The sequence below is a fragment of the Tinamus guttatus genome, unplaced genomic scaffold (assembly GCF_059628265.1).
Source record: "Tinamus guttatus ecotype Peru unplaced genomic scaffold, ASM5962826v1 Tinamus_guttatus_pri_ptg000566l, whole genome shotgun sequence".
NCBI classification, from domain to species: domain Eukaryota; kingdom Metazoa; phylum Chordata; class Aves; order Tinamiformes; family Tinamidae; genus Tinamus; species Tinamus guttatus.
Window position 1 is genome coordinate 685,271 of NW_028289100.1, and position 27,096 is coordinate 712,366.

Sequence of the window (27,096 nt, forward strand, 5' to 3'; positions counted from 1 at the left end):
TGAGCCCTCATGATCAGCCTGGGGAGCCCGTTCTCCCACCGCAAGGTGCAGGGCTGCTCACGAGCCGCCCCCAAGGGTCCCCTCATTGCCCCGCCTCACCCCCAGGACCCCCTAAGGTCTCACCCTCACCCACCCCCCGCCATCGCCTCACCCCTAAGGGCCCCTTCGCCCCCTAAGGGCCCCTTCGCCCCCCAGGGCCGTCGCCTCCCGCTCCCCAGGGCCTGGCGTCCCCCCGGGCCCGTCCCCGTTACCGGCGGCGCCGTGCCCGGTCCCCCCCGCGTCGCCATGGCGGCGCCCCGACGCCGCTACCAACGGCCGGGGCGGAGCGCGGCGCCGCCCGCCCTCCTTCCCTTCCCTCCCCTCCTTCCCTCCTTCCTTCCCTCCGGGAACGAGGGCCAAGGAAGCGCCGCGGCGCTGCCGGGCGGGGAGGCCGCCCCGGGCCCGCGGCTGCAGCCTCGGGGCCGTTTCCGTGCCGTGAGCTGCTCCCGGGCTCTCCAACGCTCGCAGAAACGGCCGGTTTGGACAAAACACGAGCTGGGCGCCGGGGAAACGTGCCCGGGTATTGCCAGCTTTGTCCCGTGAAAGATACGAGGGTTAGGGACCTTCTCGTGCACTGCTGGGTACACGTTATTTACATGTTAAACAGGTAATTTCTACTGCATCTCGGAGGTGCTGCTGCATCATTTTGCATTTCACGTGATATTTTTAATAGTACAAAATATATTTGTTCTTAAATATCCGTCATCACTAAATAAACCTTACAAGCTGAATGTAGAAAGAGTTGTTTTACAGTTCCTTGTGCAGGTGTTAAATAATATGAGCTTTCTTGTTAAAGCAATGTGGAAAAAAGGCTGCAGCATTGTAACAGGCAAAGAAGCAAAGAACCCCTCTATTCCCACCCTCCCCAAAAGACTCTCATTCCCCATGGTTTGGCTCTGGAAACTGGGGAGTCTGTTCATCAAAGACAGAGCTTCCTCTCCACCTTTGCCGACCTCCTTTGCTGAAGTTCATGCACCAGGAGAGACTGTACAGATGTAGCAACCAGGTGCTTGGGCTCCAGAGCAGCTTCCTGACAAGTGTGGATGGAGTCTTGCACAGGAGGGAGTGATGCTACTGTTCCACAGGTGAGCAGTTAGGCAGGAGTCATGTAAAGGGGACGGACACTTCTAAGCCTCTCCCACATCAGGATCTTTTCCTAGTTGGTTAGATATACCTGGATACCCAGTTTTGGCCAGCAGAATGAGATGGTAGCAATCAGAATTGACTGCAGCTCCCAGGGTTTCCTGCTGAGTCTGTGCTGGTAAAGTAGGTGGCAGAAGCATTGGGTGAATAGCGTCATATCTTGTGATCTACAAGGCTTACTGTGTGTTCTGGAGCCAGCACCCTAATTGCTGGGATAGATCAGCTCTATTTCTGTCAGCTGGTAGCTAAATCCTTGGAAGATTACAGCTCTATCAGTGCATTCATTGCTAATAGGCTTGTAGGAGCACCTGTCCCATCTACCTACGTACTCTCTAAAAGGAAGTGGTCCAATTTGGATTGAGGATAACCATTTGCACTTCTGCTCCCAGAAGTCGTCCTGATGGCACAACATTGTATTATCAATACTAAAACCACAAAAAGTGGCTCTATGTGGTAGAGATTTGGCAGAGAGGCCACTGTACTAAACATCAGTTTCTTTTCCACATGCAAACAGTTTCTCAGCTATTGCAAAACTTTTGTCTGTTGGATTCTTCTGTGTTGTTTCCACGTATCTGTTTGTTATGGATTGCACATCAGACTTGTGATTGACAACTGAAAAATAAACACATTTATTACTGGTTTTGTAAAGAGTAATATATATGTGTATGTGAATGATGTGTTGTTAGGCCGATTACACAGTAGCCAAATGACGAGCTTGTATTAGAAGTGGTTTAAATATATTGTATTTCAAAATATTTGAAAACAAATAAAAGCTTTAAAAACACAGTAAGACTAAAGGCAGTGTGCTTTGGCAGCGGTCAGTAGCAGTGATTTAATGGGAATTAGTATAGGTTGTTGAAGCTTTTTTACCTTGTTTGTTCTTCTCGGGGCCTGAATTGTCTTCATTAGACCTGGATTTATAACTCTCCAGTGTCTGCTCGGAAGCATCATTCTCTGTGCAGTTAACATATATAATTAACATGATGAAATTTTTCCATGCTGCTTGCTCCCCCTCTGCCTTGAACATAAAAATCTTGAAAGACTGGTTAAAATGACCGTTCAATCATCCTGAAGCATCCAAGAGAGATGCTGCTTAAGACAACAAATCTGTCCCCTCCTCTCCTTTGAAATAAACTTATCCCCTGAAATAACCAGCATTCATACTTTTTTTCTGGCAGTGCCATCACTTACCTCTCTTCCACTGTCCGTGAGCTTTTTTGAGCTTCCTCATGAAAAGCAAGACTATGATAAGTAGCACGAAAATGAGAGCAGCCACCAGGACTGGCAGCAGAAGATTCTTCTCCTTTTTGATGCTTTCATTTTTCAGATCCTGCTCTGCAAAAGACAGACATAGACTGAGTCCTTGGTAATTAAAACCCATCTGTCCCGGGCCAGGCCAAATGTAAATGTTAGCAGTGCAGAAGTCCTTTCTTGTGATTTGTTTTAAGGAGATGAGATGTTTTGTTGTTGGTATGGATAAGAAACTTATTGAAAGCAGAGGATTTGTCCCCTGGCACATCCTGCAGGCTACTTAGCGTATTTCTAGATGTTAGGAGAGGTTTTGTTTCTTTAGTATCTTCCCAGTATAACTACCTGGCATTGCCCTAAAGACAGTGACTGGGTGTCAGTTTGAAGCTAGCTCAGCCCCGTGCCAGTTTGGAAGCTGTCACTGAAAGGTATTAATCAGGGCTTACTAAAGGTGAGGGTGGTCATCATGGTTGAGTTTTCAGTGGGTGATGAGGCTTCTGTCCGGTAGAGTTCTTGTGTGACTGTTCCATGGAAGGTTGTTTCAGTCCCTGTGGAAGCAAAAAGGATTACTATTTTTCTGAAGGGCAAAGGAATGAGTAAGAAATTTATATTTTCCAACACCTCTGAAGTCAGGGGCTCATTGTAATGCAGCAGAAATAGACTTTGAGATAGAATAGACCCTGTCTTAAAGCTCTGTGCTCACTTCCTTAATGTTATGTGTCTTTTAAATCAAAACACAAGCCAAGCTTCATGAGCATAAAATCCTCAGAGCCTTTTGCACCATGTTGAACTCTATGGTTTCAATTTACAGCCAAATTAAAATTAAGCTTAACTTAGACTGTTTGCTCCTTTTTCCCCTTTCTACTTGCTCCCTCTCCTTCAGCTTGCTTTGCTGGCTTGCAAAAACGCCAGTGTGATGATATCTTTCTGTCTAAAGCAAATTATTTCTATTCCTATTTCAGACTATCAGGTGTCTTCCTGGTGTGCAGCAGTTTAACCACCCCCAGTTTGACAAATGCTGTCACACGGACGCTACGATGCCACTTGTGCTGACATAACATACCATTGGGGACGTTGTAACTCCAAGTACCAGAGCCTTCTTCATCTCCTGCTGCAGCTGGTGTTATTTCTGACCCTGTGGAGACAGAGAAATGTTCTGATTTTCTTATGCACACAGATACTAACTATATCATGTGTAATTAACTTCAGTTTGTAATGACTTTGCATGCTGCGTCTACCAAAACTTTACATTATAAGAAATTTTCCTTCTTATCAGCCATGTACGCACATTAGCTGAAAACACTGCCAAAACATACAGACTCTCAACATCAAAAACTTGCTTATCAAAAGTACATTCATTTCTAAAACAGGCAGCTGACTTTTCACTCCTTGTTCTGTAACACAGTGCAGGTGCTTACCCAGTAGGTTCCCATTTGGATGTTTTTTGGTTAATTGATTTGGGAAACAGAGTTTTTTTCTTTTGTTTGCAAAAAAACCCCGTCTAGTTCACAAAATGTGCAGGGTGCTAACCCCATCTTGGTTGCACACTGCCACCTAGTGCAACCATTCGGGAGATCTGAGGCTTAGCCCAGCGCCTTGCAGTTGTAGCATGCGGTGGCCAGTTAGTCTACTCATAACAGAAATAATTCTTTTCCCTCTAAAGGGAGAAGAGCAGTCTGCTTTTGTGGTTACAATCTGAGGTGCTGTGAAATTAAAAGAAACTGGAAGTAAAAATCTCACCAGTAAATTGTGGGTAGCTGAGAGAAAAGGCTGTACTGCTGTTCAGATCCGACTTTGCTGTGCTCGCTGGGGAGAAAGGTGAAACAGCTCTGAACACTGTGCAAATGCTCTTCAGCGCGAACAGCAACGGTTCTTTTACTTCCAAGGTTTAGGTAAAGACACTCTAAGATATTCTCTGTGATACTTGTGTTTATCTGGTCTGTGTAGGAATTAAAGGCTGAGCAGTTAAAGCCTACCTTTCGAGGGCGCGTTCTCCGAGATGGTTGTCTCTGTGCCTACTGCAGTTGGAGCAGAATGTGTAGTTGTTACTGGAAAGAAAGAAAAAAAAAAACCAACAGTGCAACCTTCAGAACATGTTATAAGCATCTGTTGAATCAATATATCTAAGGAGAAATGAAGTAAGGATTACTAGGCCCATACTGAAGATAAGTAAATGGACAGAATTATTGGGCAAGAGGTGTCAAAATTAATTTACAATACTAAATCTGTACCAGCTTTCCACATGGGTGTGTCTAATACACTGTAGATGTGAGAATCTCACAGCTTTTTGTGCACATAGACACTTCAGATTTTCGTAGCAGCCGTGAACCAAGTCTCACTGCTAATCAGACTGGACTGGGCTGCTGTGGCTTCATTTAAGGTAATTTTAAGGTAGCTAAGAAGCAGAATAAAAGCCCCTAAATTTCATTTTGTTTTATCTTTTGGCACAGATAAAACTGATATTCAAAAGCAGCTTCCATACACAGGATAGTAGAGCACGGGCTTCTGCATCGCACGTGCACAACTGTAACCACTTTAGAGGGGGAAAGCGGAGTAGCCGGTGTAACTGTCGGTACCAGGCGCCGGGCCGCTCCCGAAGCGGAAGGTTGCAGCCAGCCCGTCCTCTCCCAGCGCTCGGTGGTGGGCGACGCAGGTGGCCGTGGCGCCGGGCCGGTGCGCGAGCACCGTGAGCGTGCTGCGCGTGCTCCATCTCCTCCCGTCCGCCTCCACCGTGTGCCGAGTGGCACCTGCGCAGCCGTGGGGAGAAAAGGGTTAAATGGCTTCCAGCCAAGGGCAATGGAATGAAAAACCTCCCTGGCGCAGCCTATATCACTTTGCTCTGTGCATGATTACCGAGCGCGAGCCGTTCTTTGTACCAATGGATTGCGCTGGAGCCCAAAGCCAGCAAGGGCATTTTTCCTTCCTCATTCACTTAACCCAAAGCCTCCACTCTATTTCATGGCCCACACTTAGATTTTTTTTTTCTCAAATTTTTGTCTTAACTGTCCATCAGGACACCGTAATCTGTACCGTCTATTTCTATTGTAGATGTTCTCTTGAAATCAACTAGTGCTTTCTCTTCACTTGTTACCCTCAGTAATATCTTTATGCCTTAAATAAGAGAAATTTCCTGATTCTAAATTAACTTTTATAGATAACTTGCTGTTTCACATAGGCCAGCATTTCTCTACACTCTTACCATCTTCAGTGGAGTCATAAAAAGACACTCGATAGGGTTTCAGGGTGTTTTTGCTAGAAAGGAAATAGTCTTTTAATTACCAGCAGCAGCTCAGTGATTACATCTAGTTTGCTCCTGCTGGGCCGTGGTGAAACTGAGGTGCTGCCACTAATTAAAATGTTTGAAATATTTTCTGATTGTTATAAATATTTGCAGTTAGTGATGAAAGCTGAGAATGTAGGAGATAGGAAGGGGTGTTACTTAATGATAGGCACCTGTGGAAAGCTTGAGAAACTCAGAATAAGGGCAGTTATTTTGTCTTTTCAAATAGACTAATTTGCATCTGCTACAAATGGGCCACATGGTGAATCAGCATATCTATGTATTAAATATTTCTCATCCCAAGCCATCCTGACATTAACTGCTCAAATAAGCCCAGCACAGGCTCTCTGCTGCTTAATTACTCTTCCCAGATGCTGGGAGGTCAAAGGTTAAGTAGTTCCCTTGGTATAAAGTGCTCTAGTAGGGGCCTGGTGCTGCTGCTAAAAGCCTGAGGTGCAAGGAGGAGAGAAAAAGTAAGTATAGAGTTTTGCTGAACTTTGGTGGAGAAGTGCACGGTTGGATTTACCTGCTTTGGGAAGTGCCTGTCGTCTCCGAGCTGTGTATTGTAACATTGCACAGATATTTTATCCTGAGCTCCTCTCAAGCTTAAGGAAGTCCCTCTTTACAAAAACAACATGACAAAGGTATCTAAAAGCTTAGAGTTGACACGCTGCTTTCCCAACTTTTGTCCACCTTTATGAGAAGGTTTTCCCAGAGCCCTATCGAGTCATGCACAACCTAGCTCCTCCAAAACAGGCATGTGAGTTGAGAGCCTGCTTTTTCAAAACCCATACAGGAATATGGGACATGCTTTTCTCTTGAAATCACAGATGCATGAAAACAGGAGGAATGAAGTAACTCAATTACTAGTTAACTTCCTTGTAGTATAGAGCTTTAGGTGGTTGCATTAATGCTTGTATAACAGGTATCTTGGATTTCACTTTTTAGTCTTGACTTCTAGCTATGTTCAGGCCAGCACACCTCCCTGTTGGATCCTAGTCACAACAGCCATCTTAGAAAAAAGATTAGTGGTTCAGCTATGGCTGTGTTAATCGGTGACAAAAAATACAAACAGGAGCTTGTTAACATGAGGAAGAAAATACAATTGTATGTGTGGGGTTTTTCCTCACCCATTAGTGAGGATGTATATTTTCTCTCCAGTGTGTTACAGTTAATAGGGTGGCCATTATTACAACTTGGTCTTCAGAAGAATTTTTTATGTTCCACGCAAGTTAAATTGAGCTACTTAATGGCTCTGTGTCCTTCTATCGGAGGTGGCCGGGGTGAATGCAGGGCTGCCAGGGAGCTGTGTTACCTGAGACCTGCTCTTGTGCCGCTGAGCTGCAGCAAATGAACGAGAGCAAGGCTGCTGTGTCCAAGCTTAGGAAGACAGTTGTAGTAACCCACACGTGGCCCTTTCACACTCACCGGGAAGCTCTATCCCGTTGTCCAAGAGCCAGCTAATGCGCGGCTGTGGTCTGCTTCCTTTGGTGTAGCAGGACAGCGTGATGCCTTTCTCTGTGTCTTGAGATACTTGCACTACTGGTTTGGAAGGAGCAGCTGTAGCAAGAAGGTTTACAGTCACTTGTATATTTTTCTACTTTTACTATTTTTTTTTTAATGAATACCATTGTATTATTTGGAAAGTCTGAGGTAAGGGTGCGTTTACATCATGTTAAGCACTGTACAGTTGCATGCAGTTTCTGACACTGTTACAGAAAATGCTAGTTTTCTGTTAGGTCTGTCTGTAAATTCAACTTCTTGACATGAACTCACCTAACACCTTGACGGTTTTGTTCTTGGTTTTGAAGGGGGTGCCATAGTAGAAGCATTTGTATACGCCTTCATCATGCACTGTTATGTTAGACAGTTGGATAGATAACTCTTTCTTTGAATAATGGACAAGTTTGAGCCTCTGATCTTTTAAACCTGTAAGGGAAGAAAAGAAACCCTGTATGAAATGTGTGTATGTTGGTGCATAAGAGCAAGACAGATAATCCAAGCATTAATGAGCGAGAAGGGTTTTGTTCGTTGCATAATTTTAATGCGTTAGCACTTGGCACAATGAGCGGTTTGAGCCCCAAGCATTTCTAGCTGATGCTGCACTAGTGTGGACAGCAGTAACCAGGAATGTACATGCTGCCAAATGGGGAAAATGGTGCTTCCCCCCTCCACACACACTTTAATTTTTATCCAAACCCTGGAAGGAAGTTTAGCTTGGCAAGTGGAAGATGTTTTTCCAGTTGTCAGGAAAGCAAAGTGGACTTCTTGGCTTTGACCTGCACTTTGTGATCTTGTGCAAGTTGTTTACTCTTTGCCTCTGTTTCTCCAAGTAAATGAACTCCTCTTGTTTCTCCTCTTAAATGAACTGAAACTGCAGTTGTTTATTGGAGAAGCAATGTGGCAAAGGTTCATGTTGGTGATTCAGAATAAAAAATGAAAATGTCCCTGTACGGCGTAAAGTTTGGTTCCCCTCTAAATGAGATTTCAAGATTTTTTTTTTTTTTAAGGAACATTTTGGTTCCCTTATGAAGGGAACCAGTTGCTTTTCAGGCCCTAATTGCGTTGGTTTTGTGTCATACATCTTTCTCAGTGTGTTAAAACTTTGGGTTGAATGCTCAGGCATTTTGACTGCTGCCATCTTGGTCATTTGGGTTAGGGTCTGCTCCCGCAGCTGCTAGTGGGTACATTCCTGCTCTAACTTTCTTGAACTGCTGTGTGAACTCAGGAAAATGTTAAAAGGCATCAGAGGGGCTACATCTATTCAAAAATTGTTGAATGCTTGAATGCTTGAAGCCCAATCGAGCACAGTTAAGTGTCTCAGTCCAAAATTATTTGCATGGAAAGAGAATGTTTGTGACTGTAGCCAAGGGTTTGTTGCCACTGTTGCTTGCTCCTACGGTGTAAATCCAGGGGATGTGCATATATGTAAAATGCAGAGATAACTAGGATGGAGAAAGGAATTAATCCTAGGGCTTACAGTTCTTGGTTGCATGATCTCCCTAATAGATTTGAATAGGAGGGGAAAAACAACTCCCCTAACCTGCTGTGATTAACCTGGCACTGTGTTGATTAGCTGTTGGTGGCTCAGCATTGAGGGGCTTGGGATCCCATTAGTATCTAATGGTTCATATACAGTGTACCGGGTACTGAATTCAGGATCCTGGACTCCCCAGGAAACAATTTCCTAACATACAGATGTATGAGTCATTTATGAGACTTTACATTTCTAATGATCATTCATCCCACTTGCTCTTGCAACCGAAGCAATAGGAGCAGCAGTTATTTATGACATTTTCCATTCAGAAACACTGGCAAAACCTACTGGAAATGCCGCTTGGCAGGACCTTGTGGTAGGGACTTCCTGAGAACAACCCCAGAGGACAGCCGGGTCCTGCAGAGTCTCAACGGCAGCCAGGTAGCCAGTAGCGTCCGGATGAATCTCCGGCGCTATTGGCGTTCTCCAGACTAAGGGCCCTTCCAAGGGCCAGGTGGATACGGACCCGAGAGACGGGGCAGTGGGGAGCCCCACACTGTGCGAGGGGAGCGCATGGGGCAGGCCCGGGGAACGGGGCAGGCCCGAGGAACGATGCAGGCCCGTGGAACGCGCCGCGTCGCACACTCACCGCGCCGGGCGTTGAGGAACAGGACGAAGCCCCGCGGGTCGAGCCACTGCCGCGCGGCGCCGCTCGCGCCGCCCAGCCTGCAGCGCAGCCGCAGGGCCTGGCCCTCCTGCAGCGTCACGGTGTCACCGGCCGCTCCTGGAAAACACCCTGCCGGCAAAGAAGGGGAAAGAGGCATCAACGTGTGACGTGACAGCAGTCCTGGGCGAGTAATGTGGCACCTCCTGCCTTTTCTGAACGTTTTTCTGTGTGACACACCTTGCCAATATGGTTGTATTGGCAGAACTTAGTCACTAGACTGGTGTAGCTCCCCAAAAAGATATTCTTCCCAATGAAGTATGTTGGCTTGCAGAGTTAATACTTGCAGTGCAGAAACCCTCTGTGGAAGCGATTGCCAGCGGCGTGACAGGAACCTAAAAGCCTGCTGCAATTATTTTACAGACAGGCCATAAAGTGTTTTATTTATTTATTTTTTCTCTAGACATTCTGCAATATGTAATACACTTTGTGAAAGTATTTTATGACCTAGAATGAATTGTCTTCTGGTGTAAAAGCCTGCCGTGGAGAAATTGCTAAGAGCAGTGCCGGGGTCAGACTTAAGTATATAGGCAGTAAGAGGATTTTATTTTTCATTCCTGTTTTGTGTGTTGCAGTTTTATTTTTCAGTTAGCTGTCTGCAGCAAGTTCCTGCAGGGTATGCGAGTCCTGTGGCTTGGGGAAATGAATCTTTTTGGCCTTAAGGAAAGTTTTAATTTTCTTTAAAATATTTTTAAAAATAACAGAAACAAAGATATTTTAGCATGTTCTTGCTGGGCCTGATCTTTTGCCACAAAAATCAGAGGGCGACTTGTCTCTATGTGGAAAAAATAGTTTATCCTGTGGAGCTGTTGATGTTCCTCCCCGCTGATGAGTACAGGGGGCATTTCTTGGCTGGGATAGCTTGCAGGGGAGTGGTAGTATAAGGAAAACCTCCTTGCATTAGTTCCATTTATAGAAACTTGTGTCACAAACTCCTGTTCTTAAAGTAGCTGCCAGGGCCTAGTCTGTGGTTTTCCTCAGGGCTTTTCTGCATTTTTACTGTTTCCTGTAAGCAGCAGCAGAGCGGAGTGTGTCAGGTTGCACCCTCAGAGGTGAGAAGCCCTCCTGGTGAAGGAAAGTGGGGGTTTTGCTTCCCCCGGAGCGGGTCGCACTCGTACTTTCCATGCGCGACCACGGCGCCGTTCAGGCCGTGACTCACGGGCCGAGTTTCCTTTCTCTTACGGGGGGTGGTCTGACGTGGCTGTGGCCTCGGAGCCGCTGCGGCCCGGGGCGCCCACACATCGGGGTGCGAGGTGCGCCAAGGACACTGGTGCCACAGCCAGAGCTCCTGCCTCCTGCAATGAACAGTTCACCACCAGGTCTTTGGAGAACAAGAGAAGGAACTTGACCATAAAAGACCCCTTCATTGCAGCACAGGGAAGGAAGAAATCGCAAGATTCAAATGCCTCATGCCCTTGCTTGTGTTTTAGCCTTCGGAAAACTCAGAGAAATTACTGTGTCATTTCACTGTTATATTTAAGCCTGTAGCCTAGAGAGACATCCTGTTCAATCGGTTATTTTTGACCTCTTGCTGCAGCGTGTGCGTGTTAATCGTAGCGGTCCCGAGCAAGCCGACCAAGAGCACCTAAGTACTGTCTGTAGGCACAAGTTCACAGGGCAGGAGCCGCTGGGAGTCCTGCGGGAAGAGGGGTTTTGCACCCAAAAGGAGCGAAGGCTGCTGAGCTGGAGCAAGTCTAACGAGCAGAGCAAAAACTAGTCCAGCTAGGACATAACTGACAGGTTCTTAAGGCCCGACTTCTGTTAAACACAATCAATAACAAGAAAATATTCCCAAGGCTGTTTTGGTATTCGTTGACAAGGGAGATAAATTGTTTTTTTGATCTGATTCATACATGCGTATCTCCTATAAAGATCAGGAATCCCTACCTGTAGGTAACTGTCCTGCTACTTCTGCTACTCAAGTCTTTTGATATTGGACTTGGTCAAATATCAGTTTCACAGTTGTGTATAGAAGAGGAGATTAACAGAACAGGTATAAGCTATATCTTCTAAAACAGGATATTGAGCATTTCAAGTGCTTTATATTTTCAAAGCACTTTGCAAACACTTTCTGAACTACCCAGACTTTTTGCATCAGCATCTATTTACAAAATGCACGAACAAAGTCCCACAAAGATATCCAAGCCACGACAAGTAGGCAGTAATCCCCTCTCCATACTCAAGGGAGAATCTTTTGATTTCCCGGAGTTTTTCCCCCTGGAGCACGCGAGGGGATGAGCTGGTCTCGCCGATGCTGTGTTTAGCTGGCGGTCAGCACCGCGACCCAGCTCAGAGAGGGAGAGGAGCAGCGGTCCCGCGCGCGGAGAGGCCCCGTGCCCGCGCAGCCGCTTACCTGGCGCGAGGAGCAGCAGCGCTGCCGCGTGTAGCACCCGCGCGAGGCTCATGCTGCGGCGCGGCGCCGGCTTCCTCCTCGCTCTGCGCGTGCACACGAGCAGCAGCTCCCTTTTCGGCGGCGGGGAGATTTACCATGACTTCACCACCAAGCTCTGTGCCTTTTATTTCTTTCTTTTTTTTTTTTTTTCCTACTATTACGCTCTCTTCTCCCTGCTTCTCACCTTTCTTGTGCCGTGGTGGTTGCTGAGAAATAACCGTTTTCACAGTTGCCCAAAGCAAAGCAGTGGGCGACAGGAGTGGGACATGTTGACCTTATGTCCCCTCCAACTCTGTCTTACTCAGTGCCCATGTGGGGGAGAGCTTTAGCAGAAAGCACTGTAAAAGGCCACCAAGTTTAATACACTCATTTGGTTTGCAAACTGGTAAAATTACAGCTGCAGGAAGAACCCAGAGCAAGAAAGCAGGTACATATTGTAAAGCTAGGCAGTTCTCTGGCTTAACTTTGTGCTGCCAGTTCTGCATACCCAACCTGTTAATAAAACAGCTTTTGGGGGATCAAGCCATAGAAATCACACGGGAAGCACCTACCTCAGGCAAAACATCCTTGTGCAGTACAGGGGAAGAAAAGCTCATGATGGTTTTGTGCCATCTGCTGTCAAATAAATGAACTTCACCTGTTAAATAAATGAACTTCACGCCCAGGGAAGGAAAGGCCGGGCGCACTCGGCATCTGCTAATCAACTCCCCAACCGTTTCTGTCAGACGTCTGAGAAATCCATTTAATGTGATAAGCAAATTAAAATGCAGTGGTTGTTTCAACAGTTGTTAGCATTTGAAATTGAGGTTAAAAACAACCCACCGATTCCCCCAAATAATAATAAAAAAATACAGATGTCACAGGTAATTACAGCTATTTTTGGCAATACAATTATTGTTTTTTTAACAGCAAACATTTTTTTTTCAAATAAATACAATCTGCTCACGCTAAAAAACATAATAATGGTACAACAGGTTTTAAATGAAAAGAAAAAAAAGTTTCCATTGTTAACATCAAGTTTTAAGAACTGTCCACAAACTCCAGAAAATACATTTTAATGGGAAATAATAGAAAGGAATATTTTACTCTTGGCATATTTTCAGCTTTATTACTTAATTGGAAAGAGAGAGGGAAAAAATAGGAACTGTGGTTTGGCTTCTGTACGGTAATGAGACTGTTGGGATATGATGCAGCTCACAGTGAAGACAAGGAACAGACTTAGACTCATTTTAGATAGATCAAGTCTAATGATCTCTGAAGCTATGCTAAATATACGCTAATGAGTATCAGTAGAATAAAAGTGAAGCAGCAATCCCTTTGCATTTTTAACATTCAAATTGAAAACTTCCAAGGAACATCTTTTTCCTTTTTTCCCCCTATGAGCCTCATGACCATGAGATTATTTAACACAAAACCCCCAAGGGAAATCAAAATACTCAAAATAAGATTTTCTTTCTGAGATTCTAGACACCTGAAAAATCTGAGATAAGATACTTGTCAAAATATTTTCCCAAACATCCAAAAATATACTTTTTTCTAATGAAGAGAGTATTCTAACATCTCTACCATCTCAAACAAAACACTTTTTTTCTCTCTAACGCATATTATATGCAAAGATCAGCTAGTATCGTATTCGAATTATGTGCTTTTGGGTTTCGTTCCCTCTCTGTTCCATGCTTCTGCCTACATAAATTCCTTGTAATGCTGCTTACCTGCAGCGGGACCTGAGCAGCCTCTACTTTGTTCCAGATGCAGTGTTCCCTACACCAAGTTACATCCTGCTGGCCCACGACATGATACACTAAGCTATCTAGAGAATTCTGCACTCATCAAAAAGCACATTAGTTTTGGTGTGATTGTCATGTATTTAGTTTTAAAGAAACTTTGCAACCTTGCAGTGAGGAAGCATGGAGGAAAACAGGCCAGAAATGCTCCTCAGGATGTCTGTACACAGCTGAGAAGAGTTTAAATTATAGCTCAAAGTGGAAATGACAGCAGGATAACTGCACAGGAGCAGCTTCTTCCTGTCATCTCTTAAGTTATCTCCCTGACTCTTCAGTATACGTCCCTGGTATAATAATGCACTTATGAATGGCCTACTACGTCTTACATAGTGGTCAGTGTATAAATAATGGCCTACTGCTATGCATTGTGTGGGTGTACCTATTGCACAGGCGAGCGCTCTTCTGCCTCCATGTGAGTCCAAAGGCTTGAGAGGTTCAAAGAAACTAACCCAAAATCAAACCTGGACTTGGCTATGAATAGCAAGCGTTTGTGAAAACTGGCCAGTAGAAGTTTCTGTGCCATCTAATCCTTTCAAATGAGGATACTAACACTTTCTGCAGAGGGAAAACTGGAAAAAACAGAGGCTTCCTAGGATGTCAAGATTTTTTTTTCTGTGGCACTTCTGAGTGATATTGTGTCTTCTGATGTGCAGACCTTAAGTGATGTGAGTTTGAGTGGCATCACCGCTAGCATCCCGGGTGTGCTCAGCAGGGTGGTCACGCGGACACCTAGTGCAGCGCTGAACTCGAGGAGCAGAATGGCCTGCCGCTCCCTAGAGAGCGATGCTGAGCTCGCCCTTTCCAGCCAGTGATGTTACACCCTGTGAAAGAGGCTGAGAATGTGGGGTTGCTTCTGAGGAAGGCGTCAGCACATGGACCTGAACAAGCCTGTTAATGCTCTGCAAAAAACAGCAGTAAAAAATACCGTTCTGAATGCTCTACTTTGACACAGTGCTAGTTGTTATTGACATGGTGCAGAAGGCAGTGAAAGTTACTGATCTTATCAGAGCTCCTTTCAAGGTGGAAAGTCTAGCTCAGCTACTGACCGAGCGGAGGTTCCCCGCAGTGCAAGCGCTCGGACCTCTATTCTAATGCTTCTTCCCCCAAATCAGGCTCTTTTGTGTTTGCCTAGGTGCCTATGAGAACTTTTGTGTGACTATGACTGCTTGAGAGAGATGCTACAAGAGCTTTTTTGTGTGATCCACTTAACATACGGTGACTATTTTTCCACTGTCAATAAACACAAGAAAGAAGAGCCGTTGTCCAGTGCTTAGAAAGGCCGTTGTTCGGCTTGGCCTCGTGGCTTTGCCTATTCTTGCAATAAGGTTTCTCTCCAGTTAAAGCCTCCAGTTGGTCCATGTGTGAGAGGGAGGATGGGGGGGTCCGTAAGCTGCCAAACACCGGTGTCCCCCAGCTCTTCACACGAGCAGAACCCCAGGTATGGAATCTGTGGGAAGAGAGACAGAAATCAAGCGGAAGGCCAAGAGCAGGGATCGGGGCCTGCTAGGAGGGAATTAGTGCTGTGCACTTGCAGGTGAGCACCTGCTCCCCTGCTGCCTGTGACACGTGAAGCCACCTTTGGGTCGTGACTTCTGAGAGGGGTGGAAGCCAGTAAGGGGCTGGATCGAGCGAAAGGAGCCAAGTGTCCTCTGCCTGGCTAAGGAGCTCGTAACCTGCTTTCCTTTCTAAAGCCAGGAGGCTGATTACCTTTCGCACCATCTGCACAAAGTCCTTGGAGTTCTGTGGCGAGAGCCCTTGGAGCTGGCAGGTACAAGCCTCCAGGGAGGACGCGTGGGCCACGATCAGGATGTTGTTCCCTGGAACGAGGCAAGGGACACGGCCAGCTTGAGGACTAATAATTCAGATGTGCCAAATAGGTTCAGCTTAGCATCTAACAACACGTGAAATTGTGTACGTGGGGGGAAAAAACACATTTTATTAACATGGAGCAGTCCTCAGGTAGGCGTATCGGAGCTGTGACACTTACCTTTGCCTTTACATTCACTGATGATTTCTTTTGTTACTTGGTAGCTCCTACTTATATACGTATCATAAGATTCTGAAACCACTAACTTGCTGACGGGAATATGAGGTCTGCAAGCACAAAAAGAACAAGTAAATTGAGAGGAAGTTTATTTGTAAGTTACTTAAGCCCTGCCTGCGACACAACTGAAAGTATGCGTTTCTTTAACTTGCTTAATGACTCAAATCTCCAGAGCCGCTTCTTGTGTCAGGACAACTTCTGCAAATTATTAGTGGAATTTTAAGGATAGTTTTTAAACATCAGTACTTAGATCTTTACTATTCCTGCAGTGAGATACTTTGGGTAGCTAGCAAAAGTGGTGGCAAGAATTTCTCTGCTGTGGACCTGTTATTGGAGGCAGCGTATCAGCTGCTTAGTGTGTGTGTAAGAAGTCACAGCTGTGCAGAGTGCTCAGCAGTGAGGTGTGTGCAGGACTGGAATGGTGTGGCCTTCTAGGTTTCCTCCTTTGTGAGAGCTCTTTGACTCTGGCGTGTATAAACGAGCCACAGATGGGAGAGCAGGAAGCTCACCTTGCCTGTTGTTTACCACGTGAGCATTCCTGCTGGTTCCGCAGCCCGTCTGGGCCCGGATGGCCCTTGAAAGCCTTGCTGCAATACGGGTGTATCGCTGGAGGGCACTGCGGCAGAGCAGCTCAGCACGGCGCTCGGACGAGGGATCCGAGTTTCCCTCCGGACTCAGACTCAAGGTTGTTGCCAGCAGGCTGGCAGGGAACGTGTATTTGTTTGCAGTGATACTGGCAACACTCAGGCTGGGTGTGTGGATGGATAAAAGGAAAGCAACAGAGCCTGGGAGCTACCAAAGGGCTGATCTCCTGTGCAACCCGCAGCCAAAACCCAACCCCACGTCCTCCCGCCACCTTCTGCTACCTGTAGGTTGTATCAACGCTTAGAGTAGCTGCAGCTAAATCCACAGGGGGTATCCAGGCAGGTAGTGTGTTACCAGAGACCCACTTGGTCCATTCGAACAAGCCCGGCTCTATGCGAATTTTCAGGTTGTTCTCTTGTTGCATACCTGAAAAACAGAGGAAAGAGACCAGATAGTGATGGAGGTGGCTGTGGAGGAAGCAGGCAAGGTTTAGCATCTTTAAAACTTCAGTTGATATTCCTCTATGTAGTTACTTGATTAATACTAGGAAAAGATGGAGTATTCGATGGCACTTATACAGGTGCTCCAGGTGCTTAACCATATATAATTGTGTGCGTGCGTGTGTGTATATATATATTTATATACATATATATATATGCATATATTTCCACTGGCGTGGAGATAACCGTCACCCTGAATGACCATTTGTGCTTGCTGGCTCCTACCTTTCAGGATATAGTGTGCAGTCTGCACGCAGCGGAGGGACGGGGAGCTGTAGATGTAGTCCACAACGGTGCTGGTCTCCAGCAAGGCTTCACCTGCAAGCGAGCAGGAAGAGCCGTGAGGAAAGGCCAGGCAAGCTCGGAATGTGCCAACCTCTCTGCAGCCGGGAAGGCAGCTCGGATGCCCTGGCCGTGTATTGGGAAGTGCAGGTGCCGTGATGTTTTATTTTGGTGGTGTGCTAGGCACTGTTGCATACGCAGCTGTGCAGTGGGGATATATTTGTCTACGTGCCTTGCTCTTTATGCATCTAGGTGCTTAATCACTCTGCGAGGGATGCACAGCATCTTTCTGAAGAGCAGCATCTACCCCGTGCTTTCCTCCGTGCAATATTACTATTTCTGTCTCTTAGAAAAACAAATAGTTCTTAATGCTGAGGAAAAATATGTGTAGATCTTGAATTTCATTTCATTTATAAGCCATAAATCAGAATAACTCAATTCCAGATCAACTTAATTCAACTAGCTTGGTTCTTGGCTAGTTAGATTACTATTTCATTGCATATGTGCTAGATCACTGAAAAGAATCAACTCTGCCATTAGAGTTATTAATATTCTTTCAATGTCAAAGGGAATCTAAGTATTGTACAGACTTTTAAGAGTTTTATTTTCTATATGTGAAGAGGCAGGATAATAATAATCTCCCTATACACATGCCAGCAGGGTCAGAGGACACCCGAAAATATAAGGGCAGGGGGAAGACTGTGTTTTGCTGCATAAAGCCAGACAAGCTGATTGAATATATTGGTGTTGCAAACTGCAGACAGAAAGTTAAGGTTCCCAAAATCAAAGAAAGGCCGTATTTTGCATGAGGTGACTGTCTCATTCGCTGTCGCATTTTTCAGTGACATTTTGGTTACAGCACCTTCTAGGGTGGCACATTTACAGGGCAGTAATGAATGGTTTAGCAGTTGTGCTGCTGAGGTCTGGGTTTTTTATACCATGCCCTAGGTTTTGTGGTTTTCCTTTTCCTCAGCTAGAGTGGCAGGATGAGATGAGTTTTTCTCTAAAAGAGCTTGCCAGTGAAGTTGAGACTTTGCAAAGAAGCCTGAATCCTCTTATTTCAGAGCACTTAGGTTTTTTCTGCCTCGCACTTTCTTTTGTTGCGTGTGGGAGGAAGATACCACAGTCTGGGGGGACCCGTTGTCTGCTGAGGACAACTTACCAACAAGTCTTGCTTGCGTGCAGCCCAGCACAGTGATTGGGGCATCTTTCTCATAGTCCCTGAATCCGCCGCTTCGTTGAGGTAAGCTGTGAGGCATGTTCAGGTTACTGCGCATATACCTCCCTGCGAGGGAAAGGCGAGAAGCCGTGGCTGGAATTACTAGACCAGAGGCAGACGGAGTCTAAACCTGGAGACTAGGAGCCTTGGGAGCGACTCACCTTTGGCATCAAAGCACTGCGACAACCAGTACTTCCCAAAAACCACGTCCATTCTCTCCCCGTGTCTGCACACAAACAGGCAGCGTTTCTGAGGGCCGGGCTGGCTGGCTATCCTCAAGGCCTGGAAGAAAAATCACTGCATGTTTGGCCATCGTGAGAGTGCAAGTGTTCTCCTGAGATCTAATTTACTAACGAAAGTCAGGACCAGCTATCTCCACTTGAACCCTGGGCAGATACAGGTTTTCTCTGCCATTCAGGAGGTTATGCTGGTATAAAGCTGCCTGAATGACAAGAGGATGGGGCCCTGATGCCCCTACCTCCTGTAAGAAGGTGTTTGAGGACAGAGGATCTCCTCTTTGTCTGTGTTTTATGATGCCATTGAAAAGCTTGTAGGGAATTTGAAGCTTCCAGTGCAAGCAGTGAGGTGAGACAGGAGGATAAGTTGTGAGGGACAAGACAGTTAGTGGAAACCTGCCATTAAAGCTGTGTGTGATGTGTGTTGAGAGGGGGCCCTACCTGCACGTTCTGGCAGATGATGGTGAGCGGCCCTGCGTCGCCAGGTCCTTGGTCTTCCTGCTGCCGTCTTTCCAAGGCTCCATCAGTGAAGGCTTGAAGGGATGGGGACAGTGCAGTATTCAGAATTGAGTATGAGCTGCCAAAAACAGGAAGAAGCTGGCTGTGGGAGTGCTCTAGACTGGCGCTCAGGCCTCAGTAAGGACAGTCCTGTAGTCTTTGGGTAGCTACTGTCTCTGGGCTGACTGTAGCATAAATGAGAAACCCGACAAATACATTGCCAGTCTGCAGAGTTACTTTTAAGGGACCGTTGTTAAGGTGAAATACAACTGGAACATCCTTTCTGACACTTGAGAGAGACAGGCTGCCGTGCAGAGAGAATCCGTGTGCAGAATCACTGTGTTTCAACTGAACTGCCTCTTTCAATTTTGGCCGGCATGGGGAAACAAAACTCTAACGCTTCACAATGTAGAAGGTAGAGTAGAAAGCTGAGCTACAGCCCTGCTCATCACTGTAGCGTTCTGGGGTTTCTGTGCACAAAAGAGCTTGCATCACCTGCTAGGGACATGGCATAGCTAGAACTGCAAATGCCCTTCCAGCTGGCAGAAAAAGGCCAACCCTGATCCAAAAGCTGCGTAATGATTAGCGTGTGCCAGGCCCGGGGAAATAGGCCCTGAGCAGGGAGCATGAACAAACACTTAATAAAGTGTAAGGGCTTAGCTTGGAGTGTGGGCAAAGCTAGATCATGCCCATGCACAGGTGCATTTTCACTGACACGAAAATTTGACTCTAGCAGCATAAGAAGAGAGAGCATCAGATTGCGCTGATAATAGAATAGCAGTCAGGGAGCCCCTCCAAATTTTAGATTTCAGGTGGTTCTGGGTCCACAGATTGAAAGACAGTCTATTTTCTTTTGCCATATGCTGTTAAGTGCATATAAGTGTATATATTGCGTGTTTGGGGTTTGTGGCTCCTGTGGGGAAACTGCATTCTTGGACCCTCTCTGGGTTCCCACTTCCTCTCTGGGCTCAGTGAGCTGAGGATAGAAGTTTTCTTCTTTTGACTTGGTAGCCCACTAATGCACAGAATTAGTAACAGCAAATACTATGCAAGTGGTTCTCTGGGGAGGTTTTCAGGCGGATTTTTAGGTGCAGATATTAACAAAGCTACTCAGCAGGGTTAAAGGCTTGATCAAACACCCCAGAATAACTCTTGTGTGGAATGGTCAAGTGAGCTGTGTTTCAGAGACGATCTGAGTAATCTGTGTTGTTCATCTGGAGAATGCCAGTTAGCGTTGAAACACGGCTTGTTGTTACTAAGCTAAAAAGGCTGATGGCTGCTGTTCCTTTCTTGTGTTGCAGGGATGGTAGAGGATGTGCCCGTGTATGCAGAGGCAGAACAAACCAGAGGGTCTGCCCATGGCTGGCGAACAGAAGCCTGGATCCCAGCTCTGCAGATGGGGTTGCAGCCCCTTCCCCTAGGCACTTCCAGCAGTCCTGGTGAGTACTGACCACCGTGCTCACCTTCACGTCTGAAACCAGGTACCGCCTCTGCACTGCTCTTCCACCATGAACACCTCCGTGTAGGCTGCAGTGGGGCACTGCGTGTCCTTAGCTTGCTCTATTGTTCTGACCGAACGGTATTCTGTAACCCAATGTGCCCTGTGGGAAGCTGTTTGTAAAGTGAGACTGTTTCCGGATATGTAATAATGTTTCTGATAAATGTTCCGTATTGCAAGCTCTGGTTCATGATTTATACCCTTCAGTGGCAATCAGGGAAAGGGCATTTCCTTTCTTTGCTTGCCTGGAGACAAAGAGGTGCTGCAGTTACAAAATGTTTCGCTTTACTTTTAGCTACTGCCGGGATAATAATTCTTTCACATGCGAGTGCTTAGGCTTCAAAACCTTTTCCAAAAAACAAGTAGAATGTAGTAGAGCAGACTGGGCCTGAGGGCATTTGGCTGGCAAATTTGGGGTGAAGGAAGGACAGTCTTGCTGCTTGGGCGATGGATTGTACATAGATGGGTCTGAACTAAGTCCTGCCTTTACACAAACTCTCTGATTAACTTTGCTCATGTGTCTTTTAATTTCTTTAAGCTCTGGTAGCTGGAGGTCTTTTCTTATAAGGGAAGAGGAATTAAGTGTGATGGTAACACACTTGGGGTAAATAGGTTTGTTCTGTTTGACTAGCATATGAAAGCCCTTGATTAGTGATGTTCACTTCTCAGAGGGCCATTGTGGGGGGTGAAAAAAAGAATAGATGACTGCAACAAGAGATATGGGTGGTAAACAAGTGATGTCTTGCTTTGCTTGTCTGTGCCTGATGGGCTTTGGGGTTCTGAAGGATTTGGAGCTGGTCAGGGCAGGCTTGCAGGAGGGCAGGGGTCCCTGGCAGTCGCACCTGGAAGCCACCCTGTAAGCTGAGATTCCCCTGTCATGCTCTGTCACGTGTATTAGGCCTCCAAAGTCACAGACAAAGTGCTCGCCTCTCCCTCAAGTGCTAGGCTGTAACTGTACTTAAATATGGCATGAAAATCAAGAAGCTTAAGTCGTAAGCTTCAGCAAAACTTAAGGCTTGCGTTCTCTTTGAAGCAAAAGCAAAAATTTACCTACCCGTGAAACACCCAGGTCCCACATTCATCCGCCTTCGTGATGTAGTTTTCAGGCAGCAGCCCAGAACAGCCAGTTGCAAGGGAAATGCCATAAATCCAGCCCTCACTTGTACTGGTTTGTTCCACTGGGGACATGAAAATAAAATCCCCCGGGACCAGCTCGAGTTCGTCATCGTTCTGGGGGGTGTAAGGGTAGATCACTTGCAGAGTCTGGTGGAGAAAAAGAAGCACAAATGAATGGAAGCCTTCTTAGTGCAAGGGAGCCTTGCGCAGCGTGGGGCAGGAGCGTTTCCAGAGCAGAGCTTTACCCTTTCCAAGGTAGCTCTCCTATCATGATAATTTAGGCTGAGCAAACCGTAAGCGTGTGCCTTAATTTAAGTATCCCATTAAAAATGTAACCGTATTGCCAAGGAGAACGTGTGGAAGATGGTTCTGGCGAGGTGGGCAGTGGCCACTGCTACTTGTGCTTGCAATACGAGAGGGGTTGCCTGCGCGCCGCTGCTTTGAATCAAGGCAGGGACACTGTTGTGGAATAACAGCTTGGAATATCTGATACGTTGCTTCCAAACCTGTACTGGAGAACACACCAAGTAACACAGGCCATGGGCAATACCAGGATGTGACCACCTTTTTTTTTTTTTCTGCGTATTTACTAAAATAAGGTTAGGTTAAGAGATGGGACCTAAGCGAACAAGAGCCATCAGTAAAATTAATTAATCCAGCAGGAAAAAGACCTGTTGCCTCAAGAAACAAGCGAAACCCCGCTGCAGCCTGGAGGCACCGCAGAGCGCCAGGGCAGCTAACACGGTCAGCGGTTCTGCTAGATCCTCCTCCTTTTCCTTTCCCCCCGCCGAAACCAACCGGAGCAGTTACCTCGTGATTGACAAAGCGGATATCCCGGGAGAATATCGCGGCCAGCCAGTCGCAGCCCAGCTTGACGTCGATGTTCTGCGCGAGCTTCTCCAGCGTGGGCAGGTGGCTCGTCTGGAAGTGGTACGCGAGGGTCACGTGCAACTGCTTCTTATGGGGCTCTACGTGGACGTCTGCAACAACAAGATGCTGGTTCACAACCGACTGCCGTGGGGTTCTGCATGGGGCACGTCCCTTTCCTTAGGCCTTGGCTGGAGTTGCAGGACTATTTGAATGGAAATTGGTAAGAGAGCGAGTCAAAGTGATTCTGCAGGGAGAGAACCTATATTAGAGAAAGATTTAAGAAAGCAGAAAAGTGGAAGCATCTGAAATGTTGGAACTGTTCCAGTAGAAGTGGAAATCATGGGATTCATTGTTTGTGTGTAATTTATTCTTGCTTATTCAACCAAAAATTGCAATTAAATTTGACTGATTATTCAGTCAAAATTGCAGCTATTCAGAGACTTGGCTCTAGCTGCCAGCCACGGGATAGCTTTTCAAAATCATCTATCTTGTTTTTCATTAGCAAGAAAAAAGAAAATGCTGTGGATTTCTGAAAAAGCCTTAATGCGATAACCTGACCAAGCTGTGGACTGCAATGCAGCAGTCAAGACCAAACTGTTCGGTCCCGGTTGGAACCATCTCAGGGGGAGAAGTTTGTCAGAAGCTGTTGATGCTTTTTCTGATCAGTGTTTTGGGTGAGAGCTGCCCTCTAACTGGTGTGGAGGATGCACAGACGTTGCTCCTGTTCTCGGGTGGCTGCAGCTCTTGGCCCTGGTATCTCGGGTTATCTCCTCACTGCTGGTTCTTGGTGTATTCCCTGTGCAGGAAAACAGGAGCAGATCCCATGGAGTGAATCTCTTGGTTCTGGGAGACTTGGAGCTGTTTGATAAGGTTCCCAGCTCTGCTGCCTGGACACTTTGGGTCCTCTCACAGAGCCGTGTTTACATCTCAGAAAATTCAGTGAAAAAACAGCTAGAGCCTTCGTACTGCAGAGGAGGGCTCTGACAGATAATGAGCTGAGCAGGAAATGCTAACCCTCACAGGCAGCGTCTCTGAAAGGTTAAGGAACCGCCAAATGTCAACTTCCCTTTCAGGAGATAACGCTCCGAGTAAGCGTGAGGTGATCTTTGCACTGAAGAAGCTCAGAAAACCCAAGCACGCACTGGGGTGTTCCCCTCTCCTGTTCCTAGCCCTCACACTGCTTTTAAAAGACCCATAAGCTTATATATGCAAGCATATATATGCATATATAAGCTTATATATGCAAGGCCTATCGCAGGCAAGGTGACAAGAAACCTAACCTTTGACTGGCTGCTGAGACATAAGTGTAGGGTTTAATAAAATGTAGCACTACAGACCCCCATACCTGAAATTAAATTAGGCAGCAGGGCAAAGACTGCTATGTGTTTTGCAGTGGTCTTTAAAAGGGCTTTTTTAGGATAAGTCACTTTGTTGGCATGAATGAAATATCTCGATTCATGGAGAAGGCAGCTGACTGTAAGAGTAATTATTTTTTGATGTGGCAGAGACAAACCAAACATGAGTAAAAAGGGCATCACCACACTGATGTTTACTCGGTATGTCATGACCATTGTGCTTCAGCCTGGCTCGGGAATACTTATTCTAGGAAGAAAATCATTCATTTTCTGTTCTCCTCGCTTTCTTAGAATGAGGTTGCCAGGAGAGCCACTTCTGGTGAGCTCATTTCTCGTGAGGAGCATCTCTTGGAGCCTTTCCATTTGCATGTCTTTGCAAGGGTGCGATACGATAGAGGAGCCTTGGCCAAACCGTGAATGTTTCGTGGTTACCTGCTTTGGAAGCAGCCTCTGCAGCAAAGTCTGCAGCGAACTTCTTGAGCACCTCGGCGCTTTCCTCCTTGACAAAAAGCCCGATGAAGTTGGAGGACGTGTAGAGCTCCAGAGGCAGAGGGGCAGGGAATTTGCATTTCCATCGCATTACAGTGGCCTGCAGGGCTTCGGTGAGAGCATCCACCTTGCTGTCCTCACACTGCCAAGAGGAGCAGGAGACAGAACATTGCTCAGTAGGGAAAACGAAGGCATGGGACGAACACTCTTCCTGTCACGGCATGTGAAAAAGCACAGGGGAGAAGTAGGTAACTCGGGCAGCCACCTGCCCATCCCGGTCCTAAAAGCAGGATCAGCTCCTCCTAGGTCATCTTCCTGCCCTCACCCTCCCACGCTGCCTGTTTCCATGCTCGGGAGCACTGGAGGTGATGAGATTTTGGTCTTGTGCTGCTCTTTGCTGAAAACCACTTGTTTAAAACCCAATTACCCCCTCAGCAAGGCCAGGCATGAGGCAGTGCTGGTCACAACCGCTCCAGCGCGTGTGACACGTGTGACGTACCCAGCCTGGACCCCGCGGGGCGGCTCACAAACACATTCATAGAGCAGCAGAAAGAGGAGCTGGGCTTTACCATAAAGAACTGGCAGAGGGTGATGTGCGGGAAAATGTTGTGAGCTTTGTTCTTGCCGCAGATCTGCTTGGACTGCTGCCAGAATTCGGAGAGCTTCTGCGCCAGGGGCCCGGTGGGGCGCAGGTAGAGGACGTACTCCCGAGGCAGGCTGTCGTCCAGGAAAGGGTCCCCCACGTGGGAGAAGAGCCTGAGAAAGAGGAAGGAGCGTCACAGGGAAACTCAGAGGCCTTTGGTAGCAAAATCAGCTTTCCCCGTCCTCATTCCCTTCTTTTATCATGTAGCAAAATATCAGCTCCGGTGGGTCAGGAGGAGAGATGGCAGTGTCACCTGCAGCCTGTGTCACCTGCAGCCCATCACCATGTAGGAAGAATTGGTTTCAGGTTGCAGACTGACACCCTGAGGGTCTAACCTGGGGCACTGCTGCCTTTGTGACCTTCAGTGTACAAAAGTGGGGAGAGCGCTGGAAACTGCTCACCCCTTCTGCAAAGGCAGCTCTTGGTTTTCTCTTGAGGCAGTGGGGCAGACAGTGTAGTAATTTTTCTCTCTCCCCCCTTTTCTGGCTGTTACTTGTGGCCTCAGACTGTCCCAGACTGTGACCTCTTGCTTATTATTTGCAACGCTTGCGTAACAGGTCACTAATTTTGCTAGTGTTTTTCAGGGATTGCCCTCATTTAAACAAATAACGCAGCTTCTCTAACAACATTTCACATTCTAATGGCATTTCACATTCTAAAGACATAAAATTCGCTTTGTTTTTAACATGTATTACTTCATACCAACCAGTCACATGCTGCTTGAACACTTCTTCCACCTGTGGAGGCCAGAGCTTTTTGCCTGAGGAGGGGCAAAAGAGAGAGTATTTCAGTGTTACTGGGTTAGATGCATATATAGCTCTATCTGCTGCTTTAACCACACAAGACAGACATCTTTAACCTCGTATGAAGTGCTACCTTAATTCCTTCTGAACAGAGTTGTATATTACGAATGCTTACGGAAAAGTTAGAAATTTGGGGTGAAGCTCGACTTAAAGCAATTCCCGCCTGGTGTTTTTCCGAGCAGTGGAGCCCCTTATTTCAGAGCCCTAGTTAGCAGCATGCAGTGATGTTTCATGGGCTCCTTGCTGAGCATGGAGAGCTCTGCATGGAAAGCGCGGGTGAGCACAAGGCAGCTGCCACGAGGGGGCACAAAGCCCGGGCGCCGGCATCCCCTGCGCTGCGCTGCGCTGCGTGGAAAGCATCTTCCCCTTCATCCCTTCGAGGTGTCTGCACGGTTTCCTTGCACCCAGGAGGGCCGCAGTGTTCTGCAAGGCAACCGGGTGCAGGACAAGGCAGCGCAGAGCTGTTTAACTGGCAGAGCCTGCGCCTCTCGGTCCAGCAGCGCTTCCCAAAGGCGACGCAGCCGCGCCGACACGCAGCTGCTTGGCCTTGCAGCGCTGGGCGCTGCCAAAATGAGCAGGCTGCCCAGAATCCAAAAGGCATAAATATTTACGCAGCAAAAACTATGAATAACCCAGGCAGAAAGGGAGAGGAGCATTAGGGCCCTGGGGCAAGAGTCGGCCCCTCGGCTTGGCATCAGGTAGCAGAATTTTCCGTGAACCAGTAACTTCCTAGGGTGCCTTTGTGTCCTGCTCTGCGATGGCTTGGGAAGGCGCTGGGATAACCACGCGGGAATATGAAATGTTACCGCTTGCTGGTAGACACGTGTTGTTGACTCAGCTGTGTTTCAGTCTGCTCTTGCTTCCCCACCCGTTGAATATGCATATTTTTGTTCATTTTGAGAGTAAGAGGAAGGCAGAAAGATAATGCTGCAAAAAAGGGCTGTGTCGCAAATGTGTGATTATGAAAATGCTTCCTCCTGAAGCATCTCCTCTAGCCCTGCTTCACCCTGCCTCTTCTGTCAGCTGCCTTTGCCCAGGTCCCCTCCGCTCTCGCGCACTCTGTTGATGCTCGTTAAAATGCCATCGAAATGTGACTCTCACCCATAGCTCTTGCCACGGAAATGTGCTCTGTGTGTTGAACCCGAGGTAGTGAATTAAAAATGCCTTCCAAGCAAATGCCCTGGCTCTGAAATGTGCAATCGCTGCTGTTGCGGAACGGGGGCAGCGAAGTTGGCTCTCGCTGCTGTTTGCTCTCTGCAGACCCCAGAGCAGATCCGTGGAGCAGCCTTGCTCAGTCTAGCAGGGCAGGTGGTTCTGCCACCCACGCGCGTTGACTCGTCCACTTCATGAATTGATGTTTCCCTGGAACAA

At 46.9% G+C, this 27,096-nt stretch overlaps 2 protein-coding genes across 2 annotated transcripts; both read right to left on the reverse strand.

The window, feature by feature from the left end:
* Positions 1 to 1,663: 1,663 nt before the first annotated feature.
* On the reverse strand, positions 1,664 to 11,816 carry CRTAM (cytotoxic and regulatory T cell molecule). The gene is made up of 12 exons (XM_088534550.1): positions 11,765 to 11,816; positions 9,337 to 9,483; positions 7,487 to 7,639; positions 7,139 to 7,270; positions 5,007 to 5,177; positions 4,407 to 4,478; positions 4,171 to 4,236; positions 3,494 to 3,565; positions 2,877 to 2,978; positions 2,374 to 2,517; positions 2,053 to 2,136; positions 1,664 to 1,794 (listed from the first exon to the last, which is right to left on the reverse strand). The coding sequence occupies exons 1-12, from the start codon at positions 11,814 to 11,816 to the stop codon at positions 1,664 to 1,666; spliced, it is 1,326 nt and encodes a 441-aa protein (XP_088390676.1).
* A 2,865-nt stretch (positions 11,817 to 14,681) lies between these two features.
* On the reverse strand, positions 14,682 to 25,718 carry UBASH3B (ubiquitin associated and SH3 domain containing B; the record flags this gene model as incomplete). Its single annotated transcript, XM_088534565.1, has 13 exons — positions 14,682 to 15,034; positions 15,295 to 15,404; positions 15,575 to 15,681; positions 16,498 to 16,642; positions 16,942 to 17,034; positions 18,161 to 18,283; positions 18,379 to 18,499; positions 18,895 to 19,030; positions 21,504 to 21,712; positions 22,376 to 22,545; positions 24,223 to 24,421; positions 24,849 to 25,035; positions 25,629 to 25,718. Coding segments are annotated over 13 exons (1,828 nt in total), but the record flags the coding sequence as incomplete, so codon positions are not given.
* Positions 25,719 to 27,096: the final 1,378 nt, after the last annotated feature.